The sequence below is a fragment of the Pithys albifrons genome, chromosome 3 (assembly GCF_047495875.1).
Source record: "Pithys albifrons albifrons isolate INPA30051 chromosome 3, PitAlb_v1, whole genome shotgun sequence".
Lineage (NCBI taxonomy): Eukaryota > Metazoa > Chordata > Aves > Passeriformes > Thamnophilidae > Pithys > Pithys albifrons.
Window position 1 is genome coordinate 92157515 of NC_092460.1, and position 26762 is coordinate 92184276.

General features: G+C 35.1%; 1 protein-coding gene across 2 annotated transcripts in view; it reads right to left on the reverse strand.

The window, feature by feature from the left end:
- The window catches only part of CACNA2D1 (calcium voltage-gated channel auxiliary subunit alpha2delta 1), a 387377-nt gene that overhangs the window by 171517 nt on the left and 189098 nt on the right, over nt 1–26762 (reverse strand). For both annotated transcript variants that reach the window (XM_071552728.1, XM_071552727.1), the window contains exon 5: nt 13773–13817. In XM_071552728.1, coding sequence (XP_071408829.1) covers nt 13773–13817 — 45 coding nt within the window. The remainder of the gene's footprint in view (nt 1–13772; nt 13818–26762) is intronic.

The following is a 26762-nucleotide window of genomic DNA, read 5'->3' on the forward strand; positions in this document are numbered from 1 at the left end:
ATAACTCACTCATTTCTCTGCAATGAATTTCCAGACCAATTTCTCCCTCCCTGGAGAGGCAGATAAAATCCATTTCTCTTTTCAGTTCACATTTGTGCCATTTTAAGCCTTTTTTTTTAATAAATAAATAAATAAAGTTTGGGGTTTGTGGGTTTGTCTTTTTTTTTTTTTGTGCCTACTGTTCATCATCAGAATAAAAGGAAATTGATATAGCAGGTAAAGTTTGGGTAAACTGAGTTTCTCTGTAGCTATTCTTTGTGATCTTTTCTAAATCACTTTTGGCATGACCTACAATAAACTGGAGGCTGCATTCTGTGGGGCTTTTGTAAGCCAAATACATAGCAGAAATAATGCAACTTCTCTCTCAAGGGCTTTGTGAACATAAATTAATGTTCAAACATGAGATAACTGGAAGCTTTACACCAAGAAGTATCACTGAAATATATGTCTAGAAAAGCAAAGATCCATTAAAACAAAATTAAACAAAGACATCTCAAGAAACTGTGAAAGAGTTTAGCTGCCCATTTCATTGCAACCAAACATATCCCTATTCTCTTTCACAGAATTCAGTTACCTTCCATCATCACAGGTATAAGAAGATGAGTGGATTTTCTATCTTTATCAGTAAATTTTCATTTAGTTGAAAAATACTGATTAGAGTGGAAATTGGAAGGTTTTTCTGCAAATATAAACTTAATTTTTGCTTCTTGCAGCTGATGAAAACTGAAGATCATAAAGCTGATATTAATTTTTAAAAAGTCATCGGTGAGGCCACAATAAAAACCACAAGCTAACTGAAGCAATCTTCAGATGTTTTCTTAAGACACTTTTTTCCAGGAACAATGTAGAAGTTGATCAAAGCATCAGAACAGATTTAGCATCATGTCAAAAGGAAAAAAAAAGTAGATTTCTTTCAATCCTGAACAGATGTCCAGCCAGAAAAAATGACACCTGCTTGTTTCCATAGTTATGTAAAATGGCAAGGAATTGGTTGATAGTATTTTCCATTGCCTCAGTATCTTGGGATGGGTTTTCCATAAAACCTCACTGTTCCGACCAACGCAATTTTAGAGAATAAATGTGGAGATGAAATTATAACTGTATGGTTTTAGGGCATCAAAATTCCAACTCTGTGATTCCTTTCTGTCTTAACTTGAAAAAAAAATCACCTTTAAGTTTCTGGCTGTGTATTTACTTCTGAATATTCATTGAAATTTCTAAATGTAAAATTTTAAACAACTGATGGCTCACTGCTGTTCCTTCTTGTAGTCTCCTCCCAGATATACTCTGCTATCATGTACAAAATAAGCACAGAATTTCTCCTTAATTTTTTTTTCCTGTTTTACTCAGTTTGTTTTTTTTTTTTTTACTCCCTGAGGAAAACATTCCTGTAGAACTACATACAAAACCCATCCAACCCTGCTTGTGGCCCCATTGAAAAGTTAGAGCTAGACCTAAAAGAGACAGCAAAATGAGATGTTGCCTCAAGCACACAGCTCAGCAACATGACTGCAGCAAGCAAAGGATGGGAACAGATCTTCTAAGGATGAGATGGAGGGGAGTTAATTTTGAAGGGACAGCTGGAATGCATTTCTAATAGCCACAGCACTCTTACAGCATTTGAGACAGTGTAATGAGTGCACTGCCTTCTGATAACAATTTTTTATTTCCTTTTCAATAGACATGATTTTCCAGCTGTGGGAAAACTGCTGAGTGTATTTAGGGGTTTGTGACAGAGCTGCAAATGGTTTATTTAGGCTTTGTTTGTGTGTCAGTGGGGGACTGCAGTCTTCACTCAGCTACATGCAGATTTTAAGGAAAGTGACATCCTTCTGTCTACTCTTAGGAACAAAAGTCAACTAAAAGAATTACAAATAAAATATGAAAACAATTGGCTCAGAACTGAAATATGTGTTAAACAACAGCAAGGTGTTAAACAAGATTATATAAATATGCATATTCACATACATAACACAGGAATATATACATGAATATATGTAGGGTATGGGTAGATTTAGAAAGAGAAGTAGAAGGGAATTTAACAGGGAAACAGTTTTTGGTTTACATCTTCCAGTGTGTCATAGAATCATAGAATCATAGAATCGATTGGGTTGGAAAAGACCTCCAAGATCATCGAGTCCAACCCTTGGTCCAACTCTAGTCCATTTACCAGATCATGGCACTCAGCGCCACGTCCAATCTGTGTTTAAAAATCTCTAGGGATGGTGAATCCACCACCTCTCTGGGCAGCCCATTCCAATGCCTGATTACTCTCTCTGTAAAGAATTTTTTTCTGATATCCAACTTAAATTTCCCCTGGCAGAGCTTAAGCCCATGCCCCCTTGTCCTATTGCTGAGTGCCTGGGAGAAGACATCAGCCCCCACCTGGCTAGCACTTCCCTTCAGGTAGTTATAGACAGTGATGAGGTCACCTCTGAGCCTCCTCTTCTCCAGGCTAAACAACCCCAGCTCCCTCAGCCTCTCCCCATAGGACTTGTGCTCCAGTCCCTTCATGCTCAAGGGCCATTAAATTTATTACAGATATGAGATGTTTTCAATGCTTTAAGTGTTTCCAAATGCTTCTAATGCATCAACTGGTTACTGTATGACAGCAAGACAATGAATGGAACTCGATTGCCTAGTTATATTTAAAAAACCCCAAACTTTTGCAGTAGTCATTTTATTTTCAGCATTCTGCAGAGTAATTTCAGTATGTACCAAGTGTAGAGACAAAATAATTAAAAAGTATTTATCTGCTTCTTAAGCTATTTTTCTGAATGCAGGTACCATTTGGTGATAATTTTTGTACAGCTACTTATAGGCTTGTCTACTGTATACAAAACTATATGATATTTATGGATGGTTCAAAACCATTTGCAGAGGTTATGCATTCATTTATCCAACTTTTAGATACACACAAAATTATAAATTTCAAACATAGTAGTGTTCTCTTGTTGTTTGCATCCCAACCTATTCACAAAATAGACTTGAACAGGTTACCCAGAGCAGTGGCAGACTTCCCATCCCTGGAAACATTCAAGGTCAGGTTAGTCTGGGCTCTAAGTAACTTGATCTAGTTGAACATGTCCCTGCTCACTGCGTGAGGCTGGACTGGATGAACTTTAAAGGGTCCTTCCAATCGAAACAATTTCATGATCCTATGAAAATCTTGTAGCATTTCAGTGAACTTCTTGTAACATGTCAGTAAAATAAATTTAAGAGAAATAGATGAAAAGGATTTTTCCTAATTTCTTCAGGTGGAGGGATTTTCAAAGCAGAAATCTAAGGTTATGGGAAGCCTTTTCTGTTTGAAGGAGCTGATTTTGATTTTATGTCTACAAATATTCCTTAAATACCACAACTTGGGTAATTTAACTATTTTATTAATTTCTGTCAAAAAGGACCATTCACAAGATAGAAGATATCATTTGTCAGTAAGTTAAAAAAACACCAAACAACTTCAAGATTAAAATACAGTAATAAAGGAATTAGAGAAAATTGTAACACCAATTCTTTCAAATTTCTAGTGATTATACCAGAATTCTATCAACAATATTGCGAAGAAAAATGTTGAAAGCACTGATAGTATTTATATTAGGAATCATACCCATATGACCTACCCTTGCATTTTATAGTTATGGATTGCACATCACTGAATAAAACTTCTATACAATTTTGCAAGTAGGAAACTGAAAGAGACAGCTTGTTTTTAATGACATAATGAACCATTACCCAGCTAGAAAAGGTAGTCAGCACATGACAAGTATTAAAAAAGGAGGTTTGTGGCAGACTAGTAGTCCAAATGGGACAGACCACAGCAATATATCATACTAAAATTCAAAGCTCTTTAACACTTTTCCTAAAGAAGCAGGATTACACACCTGTGTAGATTTATTCTTTTTATCTGAAGATAACAATTCAAATTCCTACCAAATCTACTAAAGGGATTTTGCTCCAATTTGTGAGCCAAGACCATTCCTCCCTCTCCTTGATGCCTACTTGAAAACTAAAATGATAAATGGCCCAGGCCAGCCTGTGGCTGCAACTAATGCCCACTGAGTTCAGGGAGATCATCTACTCTGATTTGAAGAGGCAGAGACTTTATTCTGAAAGTGTCCCAACAAGATAAGGCTGAGGAGGTTAGGTCAGCCAGCAGGATGAGTGGCTGAAAATCTGAAGCCACAAAAGTATATTAGTAATTAATGTAATTTATCTTAAAGGAACCTGTGCAATTAGGTTGTCTTTCCTAAAACTGACATGGTATTTTAGTAAGTTACGAATTGTGTCTGTTCAAACCTTGATTTCCTATTTAATATCCACAAAGGAATTAAAAGCTATGTTGTTTTCTCATCATCACAAATTATAGTTGACCTTCATTTCAAATGTGCACTAAGTCTGAGGCAGTAACATCAATATGCAAAAATTCTTTTCTCTATGGCTCATTTTCTCTTGAACTATAATGTTAGGTAAAATTAAAGGTATATTTTAAATATTTAAGCATAAAAGAAATATAAGATGTATTTATGTTCCTAAAGATAAATATGACACTTCCCCCACCTCAAGTCATCAGAGACCTCTCCAACCCCCACAGTGTTTCAAGGTTGATTGAGAGCTACCTCAGACTGACAACAGCACCTTTGTACACATCTCGTCTAGTCCCATGGACATGTATGTGTATTTCTGACTAACCTCAGTCATCCCTAATTCCATCCCTTCTTTTCCTGAAGGTTCAGGCAACATCTCCATATCCCTCCTGACTTGTACATCCTCGCCATGAGATCAGGAATTATGACTGAATGTCCCAACCTGGTTCTCTTCTACATGGGGTGACAGCCTGGGATTCAGGACCAAGGTGTTCATTAGAAGTGATTTTCCTACCTACCCTTAAATTATCAGATGTTGCACAGAACTGCCTACTTCAGCATTGACTATACTAGTGGCTTGACTAGATAAGATAATATCATTAGCCAACACTAGAAATACAGGGTCATATTACAGGAAAAGCACATCTTTAGCTGATTGAAATGTTACTAAGAGTTCAGAAAAGCCTTGTTATTAAAAAAAATCCTTTAAAATTCATAGCATACTTCACTGATCTTTCACAATGCATTAGAGTACTCAACATGTAATAAAATAAAATAAAAATATCCATTGTTGACAAAAGCCCCATAAAATACTTAGTCATCTAAAATTTTGACACCAAAATGCACTCCAGGGAGTTTAGATTTTTCATACATCATCCAATTAAATTTCAAACTAGGAACTCTTCTACGCTTATTGGAATAAATTACCCTGTCTACCTTTTAACATCCCCATGCCTGATTAAAGATCATATCCCTGGAGAACAAGAACTGTTAAATCATCTGAATGCTACATTGGGAATTAGTTATAATACCAACTGAATGTGAACATTTAATTAATTTGATTTTTTTTCATCTGATGCAGTTGTCTTTGCCATGCTTTGCTAAGCCATCAGCTGATCCTGTTTTACAGTGCATTCTTATGTTCAGTCACACTGGCTAGGTACAGATTTTGTACATCTTGCAGCATACTAATTGGTTATTGCTCCTTCTTCTTAATTTGTACCATCTTCTGTGTCAATAACAACATCAATAACAGTACAGACGTGCTCTGAGAAGGTTGGACTACATGACCTCCAGAAGCCCTCCTAATCTATCTTTTTCCCCCACTAATGGGGCTCAAAACAATATACAAATATAATCTGATAATTCTTGCTCACATAAATTTAATGCAGCTTTTCACTAATTCAATGGCAGCTGTATCTAAGTAGAAAAGAGCTGTTGGTAACACTAAACCATGCACTGAGTTATGCACCATCAACTTTCCCTGCAGAACAAATACCATATAATAAGAGGTAAACTGCCATAACAGTATGTAAGACTATTTATATGGTTTTTAAAAATGCTAGGATGGTGAAATCCTAACAATGCAATAAGTTAAAAGAACAGCATTCACAGAGATTAAGAGAAATTTTAGAAAGATATTGTGCCCAAGCAAAGAAGCATGTTACAACATAGAAGAAAACACATAAACAAACAAAAAGAAAATACCAACAAAAGGGAGAAGAAACAGGTCAACCTATAGACTGAAATAATTTTTAAAAAGTCAGAAAAATAAAATGCTTATGTAAAAGGTCAGCTGAAGCCAAGTTTAATGTTTCTAGACCTGGACAATATCATTTACCATTGAAATAAAATCTATTTGCAATACACGCCACAAAGAGAGATGCAAGAATACCTTTAACGTAGCTGTACACATACCAACCTGAAAACCTCTGGAAGATTTCGAACCACAAGACAGAAGCACAAATGGCCTTTCACAGCCATGGGGACAAGAAACTCAAACAGGCTGCCCAGAAAAGTTGTGCATGTCCCATCCCTGGAAGTGTTCAAGACCAGGCTGGGTGGGGATTTGAGCAATCTGGTCTAGTGAAAAATGTTTCTGCCCATGGTAGTGGGGTTGGAACAAGATGACCTTTAAGGTCCATTCTAACTCAAACAACCCTATGACTTGATGAAGTTCTTCTGAGATCAGCTCAGTTGGTTAGACCATGGTGGTAATACTGCCAAGGTTGTGGGTTCAACCCCTGTACTTAAAAGCTGGATTTGATGACCTTTGATGGTCCCTTCCGACTCAAAATAATTTGTGATCCTGAAAAGCAAAACTCTAGACTGCTTTCTACTTGATCCTCCTCAAGGCATTATTCAGGTGCAGAACTACAGAGCAAATGACCTTGCATGAAATGAGAGGATGAATTCTGAAGCTCTGCTGCTTTAACATACTTATGGCACATACTGGAAGCCAGAGATGTCAACAAAGAGAACCTCAGGAAAGGAGAACATTGGATACAAAAAGCAGGCCTTAAACTTCACAGAACAAACCAATCATCCACTTACAAACATGTATGAATTAAATGTTGATGATATTAGGTAAGTCTGTCCTCTTCAATCTATTATTTTCCCATCCGTTCTCCAAAAAAACCCACGGACAAAACATTTTGAGAATGGGTATAGAATTGGGTATAGATCTAGACAGGCCAGGGAAAGTGATCCGACCCTTTGAAGATTACATGAGTCAGTTCAGAAATGTTCCTTTTTGAAGACAGGGGTAGTGCAGGAACTGGTGGGGAACTGATTTTCAGATCTCCTGTATGTATGGCCAGACCTTGCAAATGAAGACTTCAGAAGTGCTCTCCCCATGTGGGTGTGCCCTTCCAGCCTGTATATAGGATTTTTTAGGTGAGGCACAGTGTGCGCAAAACTGCCCCCACCGTTTAAGTCCTAAGGTCCATTTGCCACGGCCAAGCGAGCTTGGACAGTGACAGTGAAGTCCTCGGGACTGTCACAGCACCCGGTACTAACTGGGGCTGACCCTGCTGAGCATCTGAGATCTGACGGGATCAGATGGCAGGGAGGCTTTAACTGCTAGGGGATGGTCCCTACTGAGACTCAAACTCGGGTCCTTGGGTGTCAGAGTCCAGAGTGCTCTCCATTACACCACAGGATTGCCCCTTCAGATCACCTAGATTACAGTGAACTCCCCAAAAATTCCAAAACAGTGCAATGTCTAGATTATTTCTTATTTGGGGATGAATTTGGAGTCATAAACCACTTGGAAGGTATCTCCAAGAAAGCCATATGGTATTATTATGTCTCTGAGTAAAGCAGCATTTCACCTGAGGAAAGCAAAACTACATACTAATCTCCAATCAACTCATAATAATTGTATATACATCTCAGAACAGGGATTCCAGAGCACCTCCTTTGCTCCATATATAAACTGAATATTGAAATAAATTTTGTATTTATAATATTTACCTCTTATCTCAGCCATAGTTATGATGCAGGCCTCCTTTGGTCATTTATTTAATCTGCCATACACATAGGCAGTGAATCCATGGAATCACAGAGGATTCACCCACCATCACATTGCCGTTTGTTGGTTTTGTTTTTTTTTTACCTTCTTAAACTCAAAAACATGCTTGAAGATTTTGGTGATTCAGAAATCTTGAGTGCAAATATTAAATATTACTAGAATATTGTAAGTCTTCTATTCCAGGATTCTTGATATGAATTGCAATTTTCAAAGCCTGCTTCCACCTTCCATCAGTCATATGAAATCATCAGATTGAGTCATTCCTTTTGTTTTGCACCACTTAAAAATCTCAGTGTGACCCCCCACGTTTCAAGGTGACATGTCAGAACACTCATACAACATTGCTACCTATAACCATGTAACAAAGTGCTTGCTAAAAATCACTGCCCCAAATGCTATAAACATCCTATGACAAGCTCAGCTTTCAGTGTTGTTTTTATTTATCAATCAGCAATTACATTGCATTCACTGCAACTGTTATCACTCATGCAATCGACAACAGTAGGAAATACCCTGAAGTGAGAAATTCTCCATTAAACTGATGAATCACTAGCTTTGGGGCTGAATTCTGATCTTTGATGTGGCATAAACTTTGTCTCCCTGGGGAAACTTCAAGCACTGCTCCTCTGGGCAAATTTGCCTTCAAGGTAGGATTCTCTGCATTAAGAACATTCTCATCTTTTTTAGGACACTGACAACTACAGTTATCACTCTTGCCATTATTATTTCATAACTCTGTTTCACAGGTAGGACATAGCTTTGGGACAGTCATTTATTTCATTATCATGTATTTTTCATTGCAAGAGAAAGGAAGACTTGCACGAATTTGAATAAAGGAATATAAACCTGACACCCAGTTTTTTAATAGGAAAGAAGAAAAAAAGAAAGAGAAAGAAAGAAAGAAAGAAAGAAAGAAAGAAAGAAAGAAAGAAAGAAAGAAAGAAAGAAAGAAAGAAAGAAAGAAAGAAAGAAAGAAAGAAAGAAAGAAAGAAAGAAAGAAAGAAAGAAAGAAAGAAAGAAAGAAAGAAAGAAAGAAAGAAAGAAAGAAAGAAAGAAAGAAAGAAAGAAAGAAAGAAAGAAAGAAAGAAAGAAAGAACCCTTGCTCCCTGTGGCAGATCATTTTAATTTCAAAAGGAGGCTCAAAGGAATGCCTTTTCTCCCTATGGGTTGGACTCAAGCTTACCCATACTGCCTTGAAATGGAAAGAATTGACGTTTCCCAGTGATACTTGGTAAAAGACACACTTTTCTCAATGAACAATGGAAAAAAGATTTGGTACTAAACCAGACAAAGTGAATCATGCCCTCAATATCAGTTCCCACGATTATTTTCCAAAGACTGGCATCCATATCACACTTTTAGATAACACAGGATTCCTGATGTGTGAGAGAAATGTGCACAGCAAGAACACTGGATATGCATTTTCCTAAAAGATCTGTTAGTCAAAGTACCATGAAATTACTAGAATTAATAACAATAAGTCCTCTTGCATAAAAAAAAAGAGGATGAAAACCAGATGGAAGATAAAAACATAAAAATAAAACACTTTTTGTTATAAAAAATATTTTTATGACAGAATTTTCACTATAACAAGTGTATATTTGGTCATACACATTATTTTTATTATACACAGCAGTGCAAGAGAAGCAACGCCTTAAATTATAATCAAATTGCTAGATTAAAAAAAAAACCCACAAAACAAAACAAAAACCAAAATACAAACATTAAGTATGGATCTACCTTTTTATGGCCATTCATTTTCAAACATATTAATTCAAATGAAATTTTTTAAACATATGTACTAAACAAACTATTTCCTATGATATCTAGAATAATTCAAAAGAGGAACATCTAGGAACTTTTTAGCATATTTGAGAAGTAGAGAACAGAGATTTGGAATACGGTCAGGAATCAAAAAGTTCAACAACTAGGAAGTTCTTTCTGAAAATGGAAGTAACGTAGAGAATCTATAGAATCTATCAATTTTCCCATCCTCATTTCATAAAAAATGAACAGGTTTAATTATTAATTTCAAACACTACACTCCAGTACCAAAAGGCATAGGTTAATATTGCAATCAAAATTTAGATTAAAAATTAGAAATTTGTGTTCTAAAGAAACTTCTCTAAGGGTTTAAAAAGGTTCCCTATATGAGAGTATGAACAGTCCTACTCTGATAGTCTTTCATAACGAAAGATGTAATTTATACTAGCAAAAATCTTCTTTCCCTCTTGTAAGCTAGGTGAGTCTTAGAGCAAACTACCATGTCAAAATGTCTCCTTTTTCTATATTAAAAAAGGGCTAGTATAGGGCATTTATCTATATAGCTAATATCCCTCACAGTGAGAACCTAAATAACCCAAAATCTCATTAGACTCCATGTCATATTGCTGAGAATCAGAATAACTGTCACAGATGAAGACCAAGTTTTCAAAGTACCTCCACCAAGCATCAGTCAAATAACATTTCAGTCTACAAGTTCGGTCATAACCCCATTTTGGTATCATGATTCTCCAAGAATGCAAAAAATTTCATGTAAAGGAAATGCTAAACTTTTTCACATGCCCAATTCTATTATATACCATGAAGAGATGTGACATGAAACAGAAAACATGAGAACTAGGTACATAAATATATGTAAATGTTATTCAATGTGATATCTGCAAAACCTTGACCCGCTGAAAAACCCTAGTAGGTTCAGACAGAGAAGAAGATAAATCTAAAAATAGCTACAGCTTACATGCATGAAGAATAGCAACAATAAAAGTAAGTCCTGAAGAAATGTGCTCTGTGTACAACAGCTACTCACTGGCACCTTCTTGAGTGCAGGGGACTGCAAATCACTGTTACTGTCAAGTTAACTAACTACACTTTCCAATCTCTATGTCATACACTTTGGCCACTTACCCATCATAAATGAAAATATCTGAGGCAAATTCTTTATGACTGATTTTAACAATTTTATTCAGCATGAAAGAGAAGATGAAAAGAAACAGAATACATCATAATTGTGACTGTAATGTCAAACCATATTGGTTGCCATGCAAAGAAAGCAGAGGGAATAAAAGACTTAAGGAAGGTAAGGAAGTCAGCTGGGTACTCATGGTAGGGTGCCGTATTGTAAAAGGAGGTTAGATCCTCTACAGCTTAGCACTTAGGCTCATCCTAAATTATTTGAGGCAAATTTCTCATTAGAAATGTCTATCCTTCACTCTCTATGAAATACTAAAATGTCAGTAGCTTTAGCTCAGAAAAAAAAAAAAGGAAAAAAAAAGATACTTTGAAATCCACCAGTAGCTAAACACAGGTGTTAGGATATTGATTTTGTTATCTCTATGCTGGCATCCAAACCCAGTGAAAGCACTGAGATAAAACTACTCTTACTTATGCAGACAAAAGGGAAAACAGGAAAAGCAATATGGAAACTAACGGGAAGGAGCATCTTAATGTGGCACCACTCAGTTGTCCAATAAAAGCACTGCAACATTTGTCCAAATACAACGAGCAATTGACACCTGTAAATTAAAGTGCACAGCACAGGCTGTAATGCATCAAACTGAAAGGGATCTTGGAAAAGGACAGTGAATTAAAACCTGAGAGACCTGTATTAAATTACAAGTTTGGCCATTATCTTCCTATGAGATATGAAAAATGGCAATATAATACCTCCTACATTGTTTTGGTGATAAAACTCATTAATTATCATGAAGTGCTCACATATTACATACAGCGCTGGGGTGGGTGGAAATAAGCAAGTAGAATCTAATTGCTGTTGTAGGATAAAGAGTACAAAAGGTCTATTAGTGATTGATGTACTATGGGGTTACACATTGATCATTTTATCTGAGAGACTGAGAAATCCAAAGGCCAAAGAATGATTGACCTTCACATGCCTTTTTTTTCTTTTTTTAAGTCCAAGAAAACCTAGTCATTAGATTCAGAAAGGCCCATCAAGACAGCAGATGAAAAACGAGAGAAGAATGTCCTGAATGTAGTATGTAAACAGGAAGAAGGAAAGCAAACTGCACTGTAACATATACAGAAAAATACACAGAATTTAAGTTTAAGAGGCTTGCTCTTCTGAAAAATGATGAGGTAAGACAAATAAAAACTGTCAGGCAGGACCTGTGAGATTAATTTCTTCTAATTTTTCACCATTCAAAAGCTAAGGTCTAAAGGATCTGTTACAGTAATGTGGTCAACAGAGAGAAACACACATCTAGATTCAGCTGACCTTAGACATTTCTCTCAGAACAAACTGAACAGCTCACTAGAGGTACCCACAGTGATTAGTTTAGATATCGAATTTTTTAAAAAATAAATTTCTGCTACTATTGAAAGAGAAATATTATATAATTTTCCATGATTAAATGAGGGCTCACAGCATGAAAGAGGAAAAAACTACGGACTTAGAGGCAGAAAATAATGGATGGCAAAAACAGTATTTCTAACCAGACCTTCAAAAATTATATTCTTAAAATCTTTTGATTAAAAAGAAAAAAACAAATAGAAAAGCTTTCTTGAGCATTTTCTTCAGGCAGGAACAGGGGAGAAGAGTCTGCTGTTTTCCTATACAGTTAAGATCTAGATGAAAGTTTTCCGAAAAAAAATCACTACCACATCACTGACCAATGTATCTTTTCTAATAAAGTTTTGTTTAGGGGGTGTGTGTGCGTTCTTTTTTTCTTGGAGGTAAAAATAATGTCCTGGTTGTAGAAGTAGTTAGTAGTAATCTCAAGACCTTTCCCAATAGTACTTAATCATAAGGGATACAATCAGGGTCTTTTACTTTACACCACAATCTACCATCACTATCTGGTACATTTAGATTAAATCCCCAATATTTAAGCTTTATAATTCTTTCCAGAAGTGATTAGCACCCTACCATTCCAGTGAATTTAAAGAGAACAGGACAGTATCTTTGAAATTTAGGTTACTTTTAATGAATTTTATTTAAGCATGCAAATTTTAAAACTCAGGACAGTACAGTTTGTTGTATCTGGATTCAAATATTCATAACTCTATATAAGCATAAAAAATAGTTCTGCTTGGCATGATCTATGCACCTTGTTTAATTGCCTTACAGCAGAAGCATCAATTCTAATAGTGATGCCATCAATCTCTAAAGAATACTTGATTAAAAAGTGCAAATTAAGCATGCTGGCAATTCTGATTAATAGATTTACAACATTTTTTCTAAGGTTTTATAAATTAAATCTATAATGAAGACAAGCAGTTGTACTATCTCAAGAGAAGGTGAGAATAAGTTGTGTTATCCCCAGAAAACACAAAGATTTTAACAGTTAATGGCAGATAGGAGAGTTCAAACCTCTTAAAATAAGAGTTTTAGTAAACCACAAATTGAAGTATCATACATTTTGTCTAAATCTTGTTACTAGATTTTCAATTTCCCCAACTTATTACAAACTGCATGAAAATAATTATTGAGTAACATTTTACATCTGCCTTTCCCTCTTTTAAAAAAATTCTAACAAGCATTACAGAACAATATAATATAAACTTGGAAAATAAGGCCAGAAAATAGTTCCTTCAGAGTATATTTACATTTATCATTCTGATTCTCCATTCCTGTTATTAGGATTTCATAGAGTTTCAAGAATTGAATGACTGTTGTGTGTATCTTTCCCTGTGCATTTTCTGCCTGACCAGTAACTCAAGTTGCATGAGAGGAGACAGACTTTGGGAACTTGAAATCAAATATTTTTTGGCTCTCAAGGAAACTTTTGAAGACATTTTTAGGTTTCTTGCTTTCTTGTATCTGCAAAATATAAATGCTGGTCTTTGAATTTCATTAATATTTTCAATTCCTTAATTTTCTAGGATTACAGGCAATGAAATGAAATGAAACTACTTACATCATTCTGATCATCTTTTGCATTGTAATAGATTATATCATTATTCTGTAAGAAAAAGAAAAGGTATTCTGTTAGTTTGAAAAGACAGAATAAAGTAGCAACAATCTATACTATTGTAAAATACATTTTGAAATAAATCACCCTTCTTTATATATTCTCTTTGAAATATGACAGACTCAGATCTTTGCTTGATCTCTGTTGCATGTAACATTGCCCATGCTTGTGCTTAACTTCATATATTTAATGCTTCTTCCTTGGGAAGCTACATATGTCATTTAAAACACAGCTAGAAACATACAGGTAGCATTGGACAAACTCCAGAGCTCATGAAAGACTTCCATAAGCTGCTGTTTTTTACAGACATGTGACTTTCCCTGCACAATTAGGTGATTTATGCACCGTGACACTCAGCAGGCAGTAGATACAGCAACACACGGCCATTGCTAAATGGTTATGTATTTGTGCACACACATGTTTATTGTCCTATTCACCTCCCACAGCAAAAATACAATCTGTGAAAATACATCACAGGAGAGTTTGGCTGTTGTAGTGGAGAGCAGATCCTGGCAGCTCTGTGGAAACACTGTACCATGTAATTCAAGCAAAGCAAAGGAGGAGAAGATTGCGAGTTTCCATTACAGAATCAGTCAGAAGCTTCATTCAGTGTTAACATCTATAGCAGTCTGAAAATTGAGATATTTCCTATGGAATAGACTTTTGTTTTCTCTTGAAATATTTCTGAACCATTTAAAAGCCTTGAAGATTTAAGGTTCACTGCAGTAGTTTTCCATCAAATAGAATTGCTGCAATGTGCTCAATACTTGTTTGAATTAACTCAAACAATTGTTATGTGTTTCTGTATGAAATAGTATCTTTTAAGTCCCTTTACAGATTTTGACTAAAAAAAAGGAGAAGTTATATTTCCTCATGTCCAGCAGCACATTTAAAGCAGATGATTGTTGCTGACCTCTAAAAATTGTCATAATTTATCCTTTCAGTTCTCTTTATGGTAATACCTTTGGATTTATGTATGTAAATAAAAAGCTGAACACAACAAAGTGTTTTCTTTTATAAACACCGACAGGAAAGAATGCTTTCAGTAATCATTTTTCAAGTGGATAAGCCAATGGCAATTATTACTTGCACTAAAAAAGTACCATGACATGTACTACAAGGTAATGCAGTTCATCTTTATAAACCATCATTTTCCTCACTTCATAAGTAATGACATCATTTATTCTCCTTTGTGACCTTTTAGAGAGTCAAACATGAAATATATTGCAGATGAACTAAATGCCATTTGAGGTAAATGCTATTAACATGAACTCATCCTTTTTGCTTTTCCTTCAAAATGCACTTTTCCACTTTTCCATCAAGATACTATTCTATCCACAGGTCAGTTGGTTTTGTATCAGTATCTGAGTAATGAAGCCAGATGTCAGGGTGGGATCTCGGACACGTGGAAATTCCTTGCATCATTAAAGACTGAAGCTAATTGCTTATTCACTTGATTGTTTAAAAAAAAAAAAGATCTCCTTGTGGAAGACTTAGTAAGTTGGAAGAGGCAAACAATTCTATTTTCTTTGGTTCCTCTTTAAGTTTTATATGGCTGTGCACAAAATAACTGTCCCGTAAATTATCTGACCTCTTACAAAACCCGTCTCATTCTTTAGCAGGCAAAGGATCCAACTCTGAGTGCTACTAGCCAGAAATTAACACAAGTGCTTTCATTTAAGGTAATCTGTTTAGTTTAAAGGAAAAAAATAACAACAATACTTCAGGAAAAAAAACCAAACAACTTCAGAAGACAGGAAAGAAACACTTCTTTCATGACAATTCCTTATGTCAGATTGTGTTAGAGCAGTTCCCCTGCAATCTCTTTCTCTGGAAGCGTTTTTTCAGGAAAAATGAGCTGCAGGAAAAGCAATACAGACAGACCTGTCTGAATACTATGTATATATTGTTATTGTTTACTTCTTTCATTTTTAAAAGGAACATTTTCATAAAACACAATTCTATTATGCCCTCACTTGTACTGATTCTCATCTAGGTAGCAGTTTATTTCCCCAGCCCTCGTCATTACTCATGTTTACCCTAGCACTATACCCAGGCATAGACGTATTATTGCATAGGATTTTTAACACTGTCATCAGCAGATACTATTCTCTTTATCTACTTAAACAAAATAATTCTTTATTCTAAATATTATATTCCCCCTTCCCTTCCCCCCACCCCCACCCAGGTCTTTTATATTTTTATTTATTTGTTTAAACTGTTAGAAGCTGGCATAGCTTTACTATGTACTTCTACTGGACTGTACAGTATTTTTAAAATCCTCTATTAAAGAATTATGTTTCAGAAACATGATATGCTTACAAGTTAATTAAAATAAACATCTCCCCATACTAAATGAATTAGGTATTTTGCTAGGCTATTCATATCTTGTAGTGCATTGCCCTGTCTGGAGATATTACCTATATAATGCATAAACTAACACTGACACTGGACATATGTCACTACTCTTAATATAGAACATATGAGACACTCAGTGCTACAACACACAGACTGCTGTACAGTTCACAAATTAGATTCATGGATCAGTCAGATCTTCAGAGGACAATTTTTCATAATTTAGCCACTTCTAGTTGACAAGAACAAATTGCTTTGTTGCTGGTACTCAAGTGAGTAGTTTAGTTATTTATTAACTTCTTGACACAAAGCATTTGAATCTTCCCACTGTTGTACACCTCCACCACAGGGTGATACTGCTCACTTGGTCAGCAAGCCTAAGGTACAATGTAAATATGGTAGATATTTACTTTTGTTCTTTATCCAGTAATGCTATCAGAGAGGAGCTAAATATTCACTATTGCTTCTATTCATGAATGAAGGGATTTAGTAAGACAGTCCTAAAGCTTAATTTATGAAAGAGTGACTTTTTGAGACCATATGCATAAATTAGAAAGTTAATTGTAGTACCAGTATAAGAGTTTATAAAATCTATGCAATTGGAAAGATGAGGGGTAATTTCACTGTCTCTTAATTCCCCTTTCAAAGCAAACAGTTTTAGTATCTGGCAAGTTTATTAGGCAAGGCATATAAAAATTACATTGAGGACCAGGTCATAAATTCTTTATTTGTGACTCTTACTACTATTTTTTTTTCTATCCTTATTATCTTCTTCCACACTTCCATTGATAGTACTACCTGCTCAAGTGAGATTGTTCCACTGTCTTTATATTGTTTTTCATTTCAATAGTTCTTTGTTTTCCAGTTTGGGTATAAAACAATTCCAATGGAAAACACCACATATTGGCTACTACTAATAAGTTCTTAAATTTCACCATATAAAATCCAAAGTTTCTGATCTCTATAGCCTCTGCATCTACAGATTTGAAGAAACACGCAGATCCTTCGAATAGAAGGACAGGAAAAGATATTTTTCCAGGATATCTACAGATGAAATTTTAACCCACACCAACACTAACTTAAAGTCGGGATTGGATTACCTACTGATCAAGTTTAGAGACATAGTCTATTAATTTAACAACCAAAAAAAAGGCATAAAACTAAACTCTGGATTACGTGAATGGAGACCAAAATGTGGAGATTGAAGGCCTAAAATGAATACTAGAACTTTATGAAACCTTATAAGGAACTGCCATAAACTAAAAAAATTATATTTTTTTAGAAAGGGAAGAAAATGGTTTTCTGAAGCTTTTCATATATAAAGAAATTAACACAATGTATGCAATGTATTAATTTAGACAGACAACACAATTATCCTCTTTTCCCTTAAAGCAGCAGTTTGAAAACAATTGTAGGTAAAGCATGAAAGCAAAATAGTTACACTTGCATTCATTTCAGAGATACTAGAAGATAATGAACTCCCTCAAAAAAGAAAACAGAAGAGTGTTTGTTAAAGATCTCCATAATTCAAAGATTTACTTCAGTGAAGCACTGGAGGCAAATTAAAATTAATGTAGTAGATTATATTGCAAATATGTGTGTGTATATATATATATATAAACTGCATAATTATGTGCATGTTTTAAAATTTGAAATTAAGGTCCAATATATATATATTTATTTGGATTTTCTTTTAAAACAAGATACTTTCCATGACTTATAAGTATTTTATCCAAAAAGGTGCTAGAACCCCCAAAATGAGGCAAAATGCATAAAAGCTCCTCTATATTGCAGCTAATCTGCAAGTAGTGAGGATTCTTTTGGTTTGCAGGTAATGAGGTAGAGTTAGAAATCAAAATTCAAAAGAAAACAAACCATATTGAACATATATGTCTGACTTTGGTGCTTTAGTTTAGAAATAAGTTCTTAGAATTACAGGTACAAATTTTAAGAACATCTTAAAATCATAATTCCATACATTTGGAAAAGGCACTCACACTAGTGAAAGAAATGAGAGCATTTTTGCTGAGCACGTGTCAATAAAAATAATAATAATACTGGTCTGTTTTACTTTTCACAAGCAGATCAAATGAAATTAGTGTAAATGCCTACAAATGCTAAAAATCCATTTCATGCAGTGTTGGTAAAACACCTCCTTTAATTTTAAAAAACATTCTCTGGTGTCCCCTAGGATAGAGAAGTGCATTTAAAAAGGTCCACTTTAATACTTTTGGGGTAATTAAGATTTAAATCCATCCTAATAAATCCTCTGAAAAATAAGCCAGAGAGTTTTCGTTTAATCTCTTGTATAATCTGACATGCAGTTTAAGACACAATTAGACTCTTCAGAAAAGAAAGCTAAATATGGCCTACCACTTAAAAATTACATCTCTTTCTAAAGAGGATAACTTTAGGGAATAAAAGTCTACAAATAGGAGGAAAAAAAAAAAGGAAAGAGTTTCAACTACTACAATCTTTTGTTGTAGCTTTGTAATTTTATATAAGTGAAATGACACAGGTAACATAGGGTGATTAGTAGCCAATAAATTCTTTTTCATTCCATTTCCATGTTCAGAAATACTGATTTATCACTTGTCTTAAAGTGAACAAAATGTCCGACAATATAGTAAACCAGTTTCATTATTATTATAGTATATGCATGCAACTAGTTTTGGAACATGGGCTGTAAGAAATGGGTTAGTGCATTTAAAACATGATATTGAAACTGGACTTAAAAATTATATTTAAAAATATTTTTAATAAAAACACTGAAAATATCAAACAGTTTAATAACATTCCCATAAAGAAATATGCCTTCAGATTACCCATAATATGGGCAAATGAGTCACTTGGGTTAGGTATTTTCCCCAAAATGTAATTCAATCAAATAACTGCTTTGTCAGAATATCACATTTCATACACTAATTAAAACCTTCCAGGTGTGCACTATAATTTATGATAAGCCTTTTTCATCAGACTTGTGTAAAGGGCTTTTCTCAAGATTCCACTGAGATTCCACTGGGGAATGAGATGCTGGAAAGCAGTGCCAGTAAAGGGACATGGGGGTTCTGGTCAATGGCAAGTTGAATATGAGTCAGCAGTGCCCTGGCAGCCAGGAGGGCCAACCCTGTCCTGGGGGCACCAGGCAAAGCATCACTAGCTGGGTGAGGGAGGGGATTGTCCCGCTCTGCTCTGCACTGGGGCAGCCTCACCTTGGACACTGTGGGCAGTTTTGAGTTCCTCAATATAAGAAAGACATTAAGCTATTCGAGAGTGTCCAAAGGAAGGCGACAAGGATGGTGAAGAGTCTGGAGGTGAAGCTGTATGAGGAGAAACTGAGATCACCTTGTCTGTCCAGCCTGAAGAAGAGGAGGCTGAGGGGAGACCTCATTGCAGTTACAACTTCCTTGTGATGAGAAGAGAAGGGGCAGGCATTGATCTTTTCTCTGTGGTGACCAGTGACAGGACCAGAGAAAATGGCCTGAAGTTATGTCAGGAGAGGTTTAGGCTGGATTTCAGCAGATTTTTCACCCAGAGGGTTGTTGGGCACTGAACAGGCTCCCAAGGAAGTGGTCACATCACTAAGTCTGACAGAGTTCAAGAAGTGCTTGGTTGACACTCTCGGACACATGGTGTGACTCTTGGGGATGGTCCTGTGTAGGGTCAGGAGTTGGACTGGATGATCCTTGTGGGTCACTTCCAACTCAGCACATTCTGTGAGTCTGTGATTCTGCTGCCACAACCCATCCATTGCTTGGCTCACTTAATGGCATGACCTTCACAGTGGCATCTTGTCTCATGTGCCTTTTCTCACCATGACAATATCTGATTACATGCTGAATTTAACCATGTTTGATTTAATTTGTCTTGTGAAAATTATAATTAGTAAAGCTGAGTAAGAAGTTTCTTATATTCAAATCTCAGGAGAAAACCCTATTTTTCACAGAGTACAGTAAGTAGGACTTTTTGCCTTTGCTTCAGTGCCCATATTATGCTACACTGTACATTTACTTAGCAAAAATAGAAGCAACGAAGAGTATTAAGCTTGCACACACAACCTCAAAAAAAAAGCATAACAAACACTAAAAAAGTACTTCTTTCTTCAGATCTCTATAATTGATTATATAAAATGTAAAGAATAGGAAAAAATCTCCATGTCAAACAAAACTCCCCAATTTTCAAATATTTTTCACGGTAAGAATCATTGTAAGAAAGTGTCATTGGATTACTCAAGATGCCAGGATGATATCTAACTTCATTAAAAAAAAAATCAAGTACTAACTCAAGAATTAAGGCAAAAGTAGTCGAATATGTGAGGTTAAATGTACTAGAGCCTAAAATGTGATGAGAAATACCTATGAGACAAACGCAAGAATCAAAATCTACACAGCTGTCTGTTCTTCTGAAATAACACAACATAGGCCATAAATAACTTCTGCAAAAGAACATCCCATCACTCAGTGGCCTGTGATCAAATGGCATTCTTTGTTGAATATGCAGATAATTGATAATGTAACAAAGGAACTTTGGTAATTTGCCTATTGGTAAGGATAGTCTATTTCTTAGGAAATGTTTTAACTTTGGGGATTTTTAATTCACTTAAAATTTTTAGTGCAGCCACTCAGCCAAACAAATTAAATGTGGCAAATAATTAAACATTTGTTTTATTGCAAAATACCAAAGACCAAATAGTGCATGTAGGAATGAGTAAGAGACTGTAAATTTAAAGATACAAACCCATGTGATATTATTCTCTGTAATAGTGGGCTATATCACAGACTGACTGCCATTTCAGTTATTCAAACTGAAAATTTATCTTCAAGGATGGTATTTTGGTCTACAAGTGAAACCACAAGCACCACCATGTAAGAATATATGCAAAATTAACCATGTACTACACTACAGCTACAATGAAGTGCATCAGGGTGACAGTATATGGGGACAGATGCCAAAAGCACAATTTTACACTTTTAGCCTTTCAGTATTCTGTTGCAACACTCCTGCAATGGAAGGCTTTTTTCTTGTTATATTCCTCAATCATCTTCATGTTGGTACAACAGTTGGTTAATGGAAACTTGTATGTACCTACACAATGGCAAGCTCAGCTCTCAGGCTGGCAGTGCCCTTCAAGCCTAGCAAGACTAATTCTAACGGAAGATGTTATTCTTAGGCACAGAATTGTCACTGAATGTATTTCTATTTCTAATAAATACTGTGTATGTTAACATACAATTGTCTTACCTGAGTCTACCTGTCCCCAGTGGCTATGCAACTTTTTACCTTCCTCTACTGTTCACTTTCACAGGCAACAGAAACTGTGACACAAAAAATACCAAGATGCTACAGAACAGAACAGTACCCTAATCAAACCTATACATCTTACAGAATAAATTAAACATTTCCACAAAGAACTGTTTAGTCCATTTTTTCATAGAAATCCTAAGTTAGTAGGGTAAGTACCACAACTCTAGAATAGCTTGGGAAGAAGGATCAGGGCATCCAACTTGAGCAGGAATTAAAATCTAATAGTTTTTAAACATTTATTTTAAGCAGATGGAAGTGAGGAAAGTTGCCTGTAATTGAGCACATGGAGAAATCTGTCTTTTTTGAAAACTGAATTTCCCCTCTAGACTGTAATGAGAGAGCAGATACAGGCTTTGTATTGGAAAGACTGCTGTTTTTCTAGCACTCTGTGGTCTGTTTGCGTGCTTTTGTTTTGATTTTCTCTCAAGTAAAAAACACCAATTATTTTTAGAAACATTACGCATTATTTGCTTATTTCCATCCTATGCACATTTAGGGGAAGACTAGGGAAAGGCTGGGATAGGCAGTTATTTTCACCGTTTATTAGGAATATTCAGTAAAACAGCTCTATATGAGGAAAATAATGTTTAAAGCAATAACAAAGATTCAGCTTAAATCTCTTTATGCTGATGATTCAAACCATGGGCAGGATCCGTGATGCAAATCAAATCTGTAGTAACCAGTGGTGCAGGAGAAGGAGCTCTTGCACTTCTATCCCCTTATTATTTTAAGTGATGATTACTTGGTTGTCTAGTCCTGCAACCACTTCAAAACAGTATTAAAATGGATTTAATCTCCACCAACTTTTAAAAATCATAGTTTTGTAATTTTAAACATCCAGTATGTGGGGTTTTTTTGGAAGAAGAATATGATAGAGAGGCAGCATAGAAAATATCATTAACTTTGCAGACAACTTTTTTTCCAGAGACTGTTCCAAACCATTTTATTTCATATTGAGATGAAACACACTAAAGTCAATCAAACAGAGTGTAGAAAAAATCCAGCCAAATCTCCTTCGATATTCTTACCATCTGCCAAAGGATGACAAAAAACTCTGGGACTTTAAGTACTTGTATGTCACAAAGGATCAGAAAAGAAAATCAAAAGGGGACTTTTCTGGAGTTATCACATTTAACAGAATAGGATGCATGTATTAAGAGATACAAATAACCATCCTCTCTATTTCTTCTCCCGTTCCTCAAATCAAAACGAAGGAAGACAGAGACAACACTGAGAGACAAAAATATTTTATATCCATTTTAATTTTGTTAAATATATTTTTCCAAAACGTTCAGGAAACTGCTAATCTTCTCATCACAGTAACTTCCTCAAAGTATAAGCAACTGCGAATGGCTTCCTTTTATAAGGCAAAATGCAAGCGATTACAAAGCAGATTTCCAGGTGGGAAAATTAAATTAATTTGTTAGCAGCTAATTAACCTTTATATCACACTATCTGATCAGTTTAATTAAAGCACCAAAGTATGTTTATTATAATTTATTCAGCATTACTTTCTTTAGTTGATGAAAGAATGTAAAAATAAAATAAATAATAATAAATTAAAAACTTGTCTAAACGAATTGCATAGCATCTAGATTGTAAGTCCTGGGGCCACCATAGTACAGTTGAACAATTTGGACATGAGTTTACATTAGATTCACAGGAAATGTATGTTCTGAATTCATACTTATGGAGGTGCAAACTTTTAATAGAATTTGTCCCCAAAAATACGTGTGTGCATTTGTTACATTGCCACTGTGTTCTATCCACTACAGCCAACAAATAAGAACATATTTAGCAATGCTGCAATCAGTGGTTACAAAATATTTTAAAGGAATCAAATTTTAGGCCTATGACACTACAATGGAGTAAAAACTCAAGAGCCTTAGCTTCTTAGTGATACATAAGAGTGGCTGAAGAAGGTACATTCCAAGGCTTATCCATACCCAGAAGTAGACTGAGGTCTGGCAGTCAGGTGGCATCACTCTGGACCTGCATCATCTCAAACTCCAAAACCTAGTACCTGAGGATAAATGCATACTCTCAAAAGTATACTTTTATCACTTTTTAAAAATATATATTTTTATCACTTTTTGATATAGATTTGTATTCACTTAGCCCACACTTGGAGTCCATCAGGAGCTGCTAAAACTAAGTGCTGAGCAGAGACAAAAATCAGGAAAATTGCTAAATCATGACAGGAGACTTGAGGACTCTCAACGGAGAATTCTCTTACCCCTTGTGTTTCCATCAGACAATAAGCAAGATAAAATGTATAAAAGAACGTGCTACACAAAAATTAACTCCACAAGCCATGACTGGCAATTTATACTGCCCTAATCCCTCTGGCTTTGTAATGCATTAAACACTTAATGGCCATAAGTAACTGGATTATAACTTCTTTATTTTAAGTAATTATAATCAACTATATGAAAACCAGACCATATTCTTAAAAAGACTGTTTTGCTTCTGGACTTAAAATGGTAACTATTATTCTGTAAACAAAGTTATCTTCACTTCTGGTTCCACACTTCCACCATGAAAATAATTTAAATATATCCAACTTATGTCTAAGAAATCTATTCACAATTGATCTAATGAAGTTTGTACTATAGGTAGTGGAAATCCATTGACACAAAATAAGCATTTTCTTTTACAATAGAATAACTCCTTTAAACTCAAAGGCTGCACACTGTGTTTTAAACTCATTAAGTTCTTTCTTCCTTGAAACTCCACAGCAGTTAATGTCATTAAAACAGCAAACAATGTTATCAGAAAAAAATGAAGTTGTAGGTATGTGCAGAATATTGCAGGAATTTTGAATTATCTGTAGAGTGGATTGATCTTTGGATCAATTTTCTGAAGTTCAGTACTCATCCTGTGATCATAAATACCATGAAGTCAAATTTTGCTTATGAGTACATCCATTTTGACAGGTAATTAGGAAAAAAAAAAACAAACAGAAGAAAACTAAAAACTAAACCAAAAGAAACAAACAAACAAAACCTCAAAAAACAACAACAACACACACACACACACACACACACACACACACACACACACACACACACACGATATTCTTTCAGTGTATGTTTGGCTCCAAACAAGTGAATTCATTTGAACTTGCGGTTTGATCCCTTTAGAATATTTTAAGTTCCTGAATATAATATATAGCAATCTGTATCTGAGTTGAAAAAATGTAAAAGTATTATAATATGTATGCTTTGTGAATACATCCAATGGTTGAAACAGTTCCACAAAACCAGAAATTTTCCCCTCTATTACTTTCTTTACAAAAAAAAAAAATCACAAGGAATATATCATACAAAGTCATTGCACCTAAATTCTAAGCAAAAATACCCAGATAACATTAAACTATCGATCACAGCAGAGAGCTTTATACACCTCTTTCCTCTTTTATCCATATGTAAAAACTAAAGTGCAAAAAGATTTTAGGATATTTTTGCAGGTTATTACAATACTGTGTAACATCAGAAAAATGAATTTGCATTTATAAATTATGAAAGTCTGATCCAAATTTTGGATCACATCTTACATAGCTGACACTGACCTGTAAAGTTAATGATCTCTAATAAATTTTTCAGAGGCATTGATTTCTATCCCTGCCTGGATCAATCCTTCACTGAGTTTATTCAATCACCTAAAGCATGTCCACAAAACTCCCAGTTATAACATACAGAAAGGATTAAAAAAACCACACCTAAATTGCTTTAACTTACTGTACACAATATGCATGAAAATTAGGGGAAAAAAACCCCCAACCTGAAAAAAACTCTGTTTTCTCCTAACAGTGAAAAGTACCTTTCCAAAAGGTAATAAAGTTCAAAACATGTCAGGCCATGTCTTCTTTTCAGATGACCCTGGCTTACCCACCTAAAAAATATTCCCAGCATATTGACTGTTTGTTATTTTAATGCGCCTCTTATGAAGAGAAATCTTTGCAAAGATTTTAATTTAAATTATTTTTCTCTATCTCTAATGTCTTAGAAGAAAAGCAACTCCAGACAGCAGCCATCAGGCTCTAGGAAATATCCCATGCTCACTTAATTAATAAAGAATAGAAGGAATCATAATTTAATTATTCAGCTTTGACATCCATTTTGTGCATGTCTTGCACTCAATCACTACAATAAAAGCAAGGCTTCATGAGCACACCTTATTTTGGAAGCAGCTCTGTAGCATTAGGCAAGCCAGAAGCTGGAAAATGTCATTCATTTCACTATTTAACATAAAATGATGAACACTTTTCCAGTTAATCACTACAAGCAAAAGGTTCGTATCAGATATAATTAAAGCATAATTACTTTTCTTCTTTATTATTGATATGTTACACTGGTATGCTGCAAGTCATGCAGAAGAGCACTGAGATTTAAGAGTTATATCATCTTGCTATTATGAGTCTCATCCTGGATCTTAACAACTACAATAAATGAAAAGTGACTTGTGTTTTGTTTTCTTCCATGGATCATAGCAGGGGTTTTCACTCATTAGGCATTTGATCCTAATGCCACAAACTGCAAAGAAACAGAGAGACATCAAAACTTCTGACTAAGCTGGTTGGAATCTCACAGCAGGAGAAGGCACTTGGATGAGCATTTGCACCATCACAACCACAAGCTGCTTAATTTCAGGGAGCTCATACCATACTGTCTGAGATAACAGAAGATGAGTATTAGGTGATGGGAGGCAACTTTGCAGAAGAATGAGAATAAAAATGTTGACAATACTTAAAGTAACTATTCTCTGCCTCAAAAGACTGAAGTAAGTAAATATCACCACCTTGGTAACACATGTAGGCTTGGGTCATTACACCTTGTACAATTCACTTTCAAATTCTTGTACCAATGAGCACTTCTTTGAAATTCATCTCTTTCTTAAAATTCAGAGTGCGTAGCCAGATATATCACAGATGTGTGAAGATGTGAAGAAAGAGCCAATGTGAGAAATTTGAAACAAGTGAAATAGCTATCTGTTGTCCAAAAAGTGTGAAATTAAGGCAGGTACTTGTTAAAAAAGACAGACAGTCAGAAAAGCTCCTGCAAACCTAACCAAGATGGTTACTGAAAAAAGAACTTAACACTGGAAGATCTTAGTGAAGAGAGTATGAAGTAAATTGCAAAGTATATATTAAACTGATTTGAATTTGAAGAAATGGATCACTTTGTTCCCCCAAATTCATGCTGCGTTGCTTGACAGTATTTCAGCTCAGCTTTGAACAGCACCATTACACAGGATTACAGAAGTGTGAACTGAGAT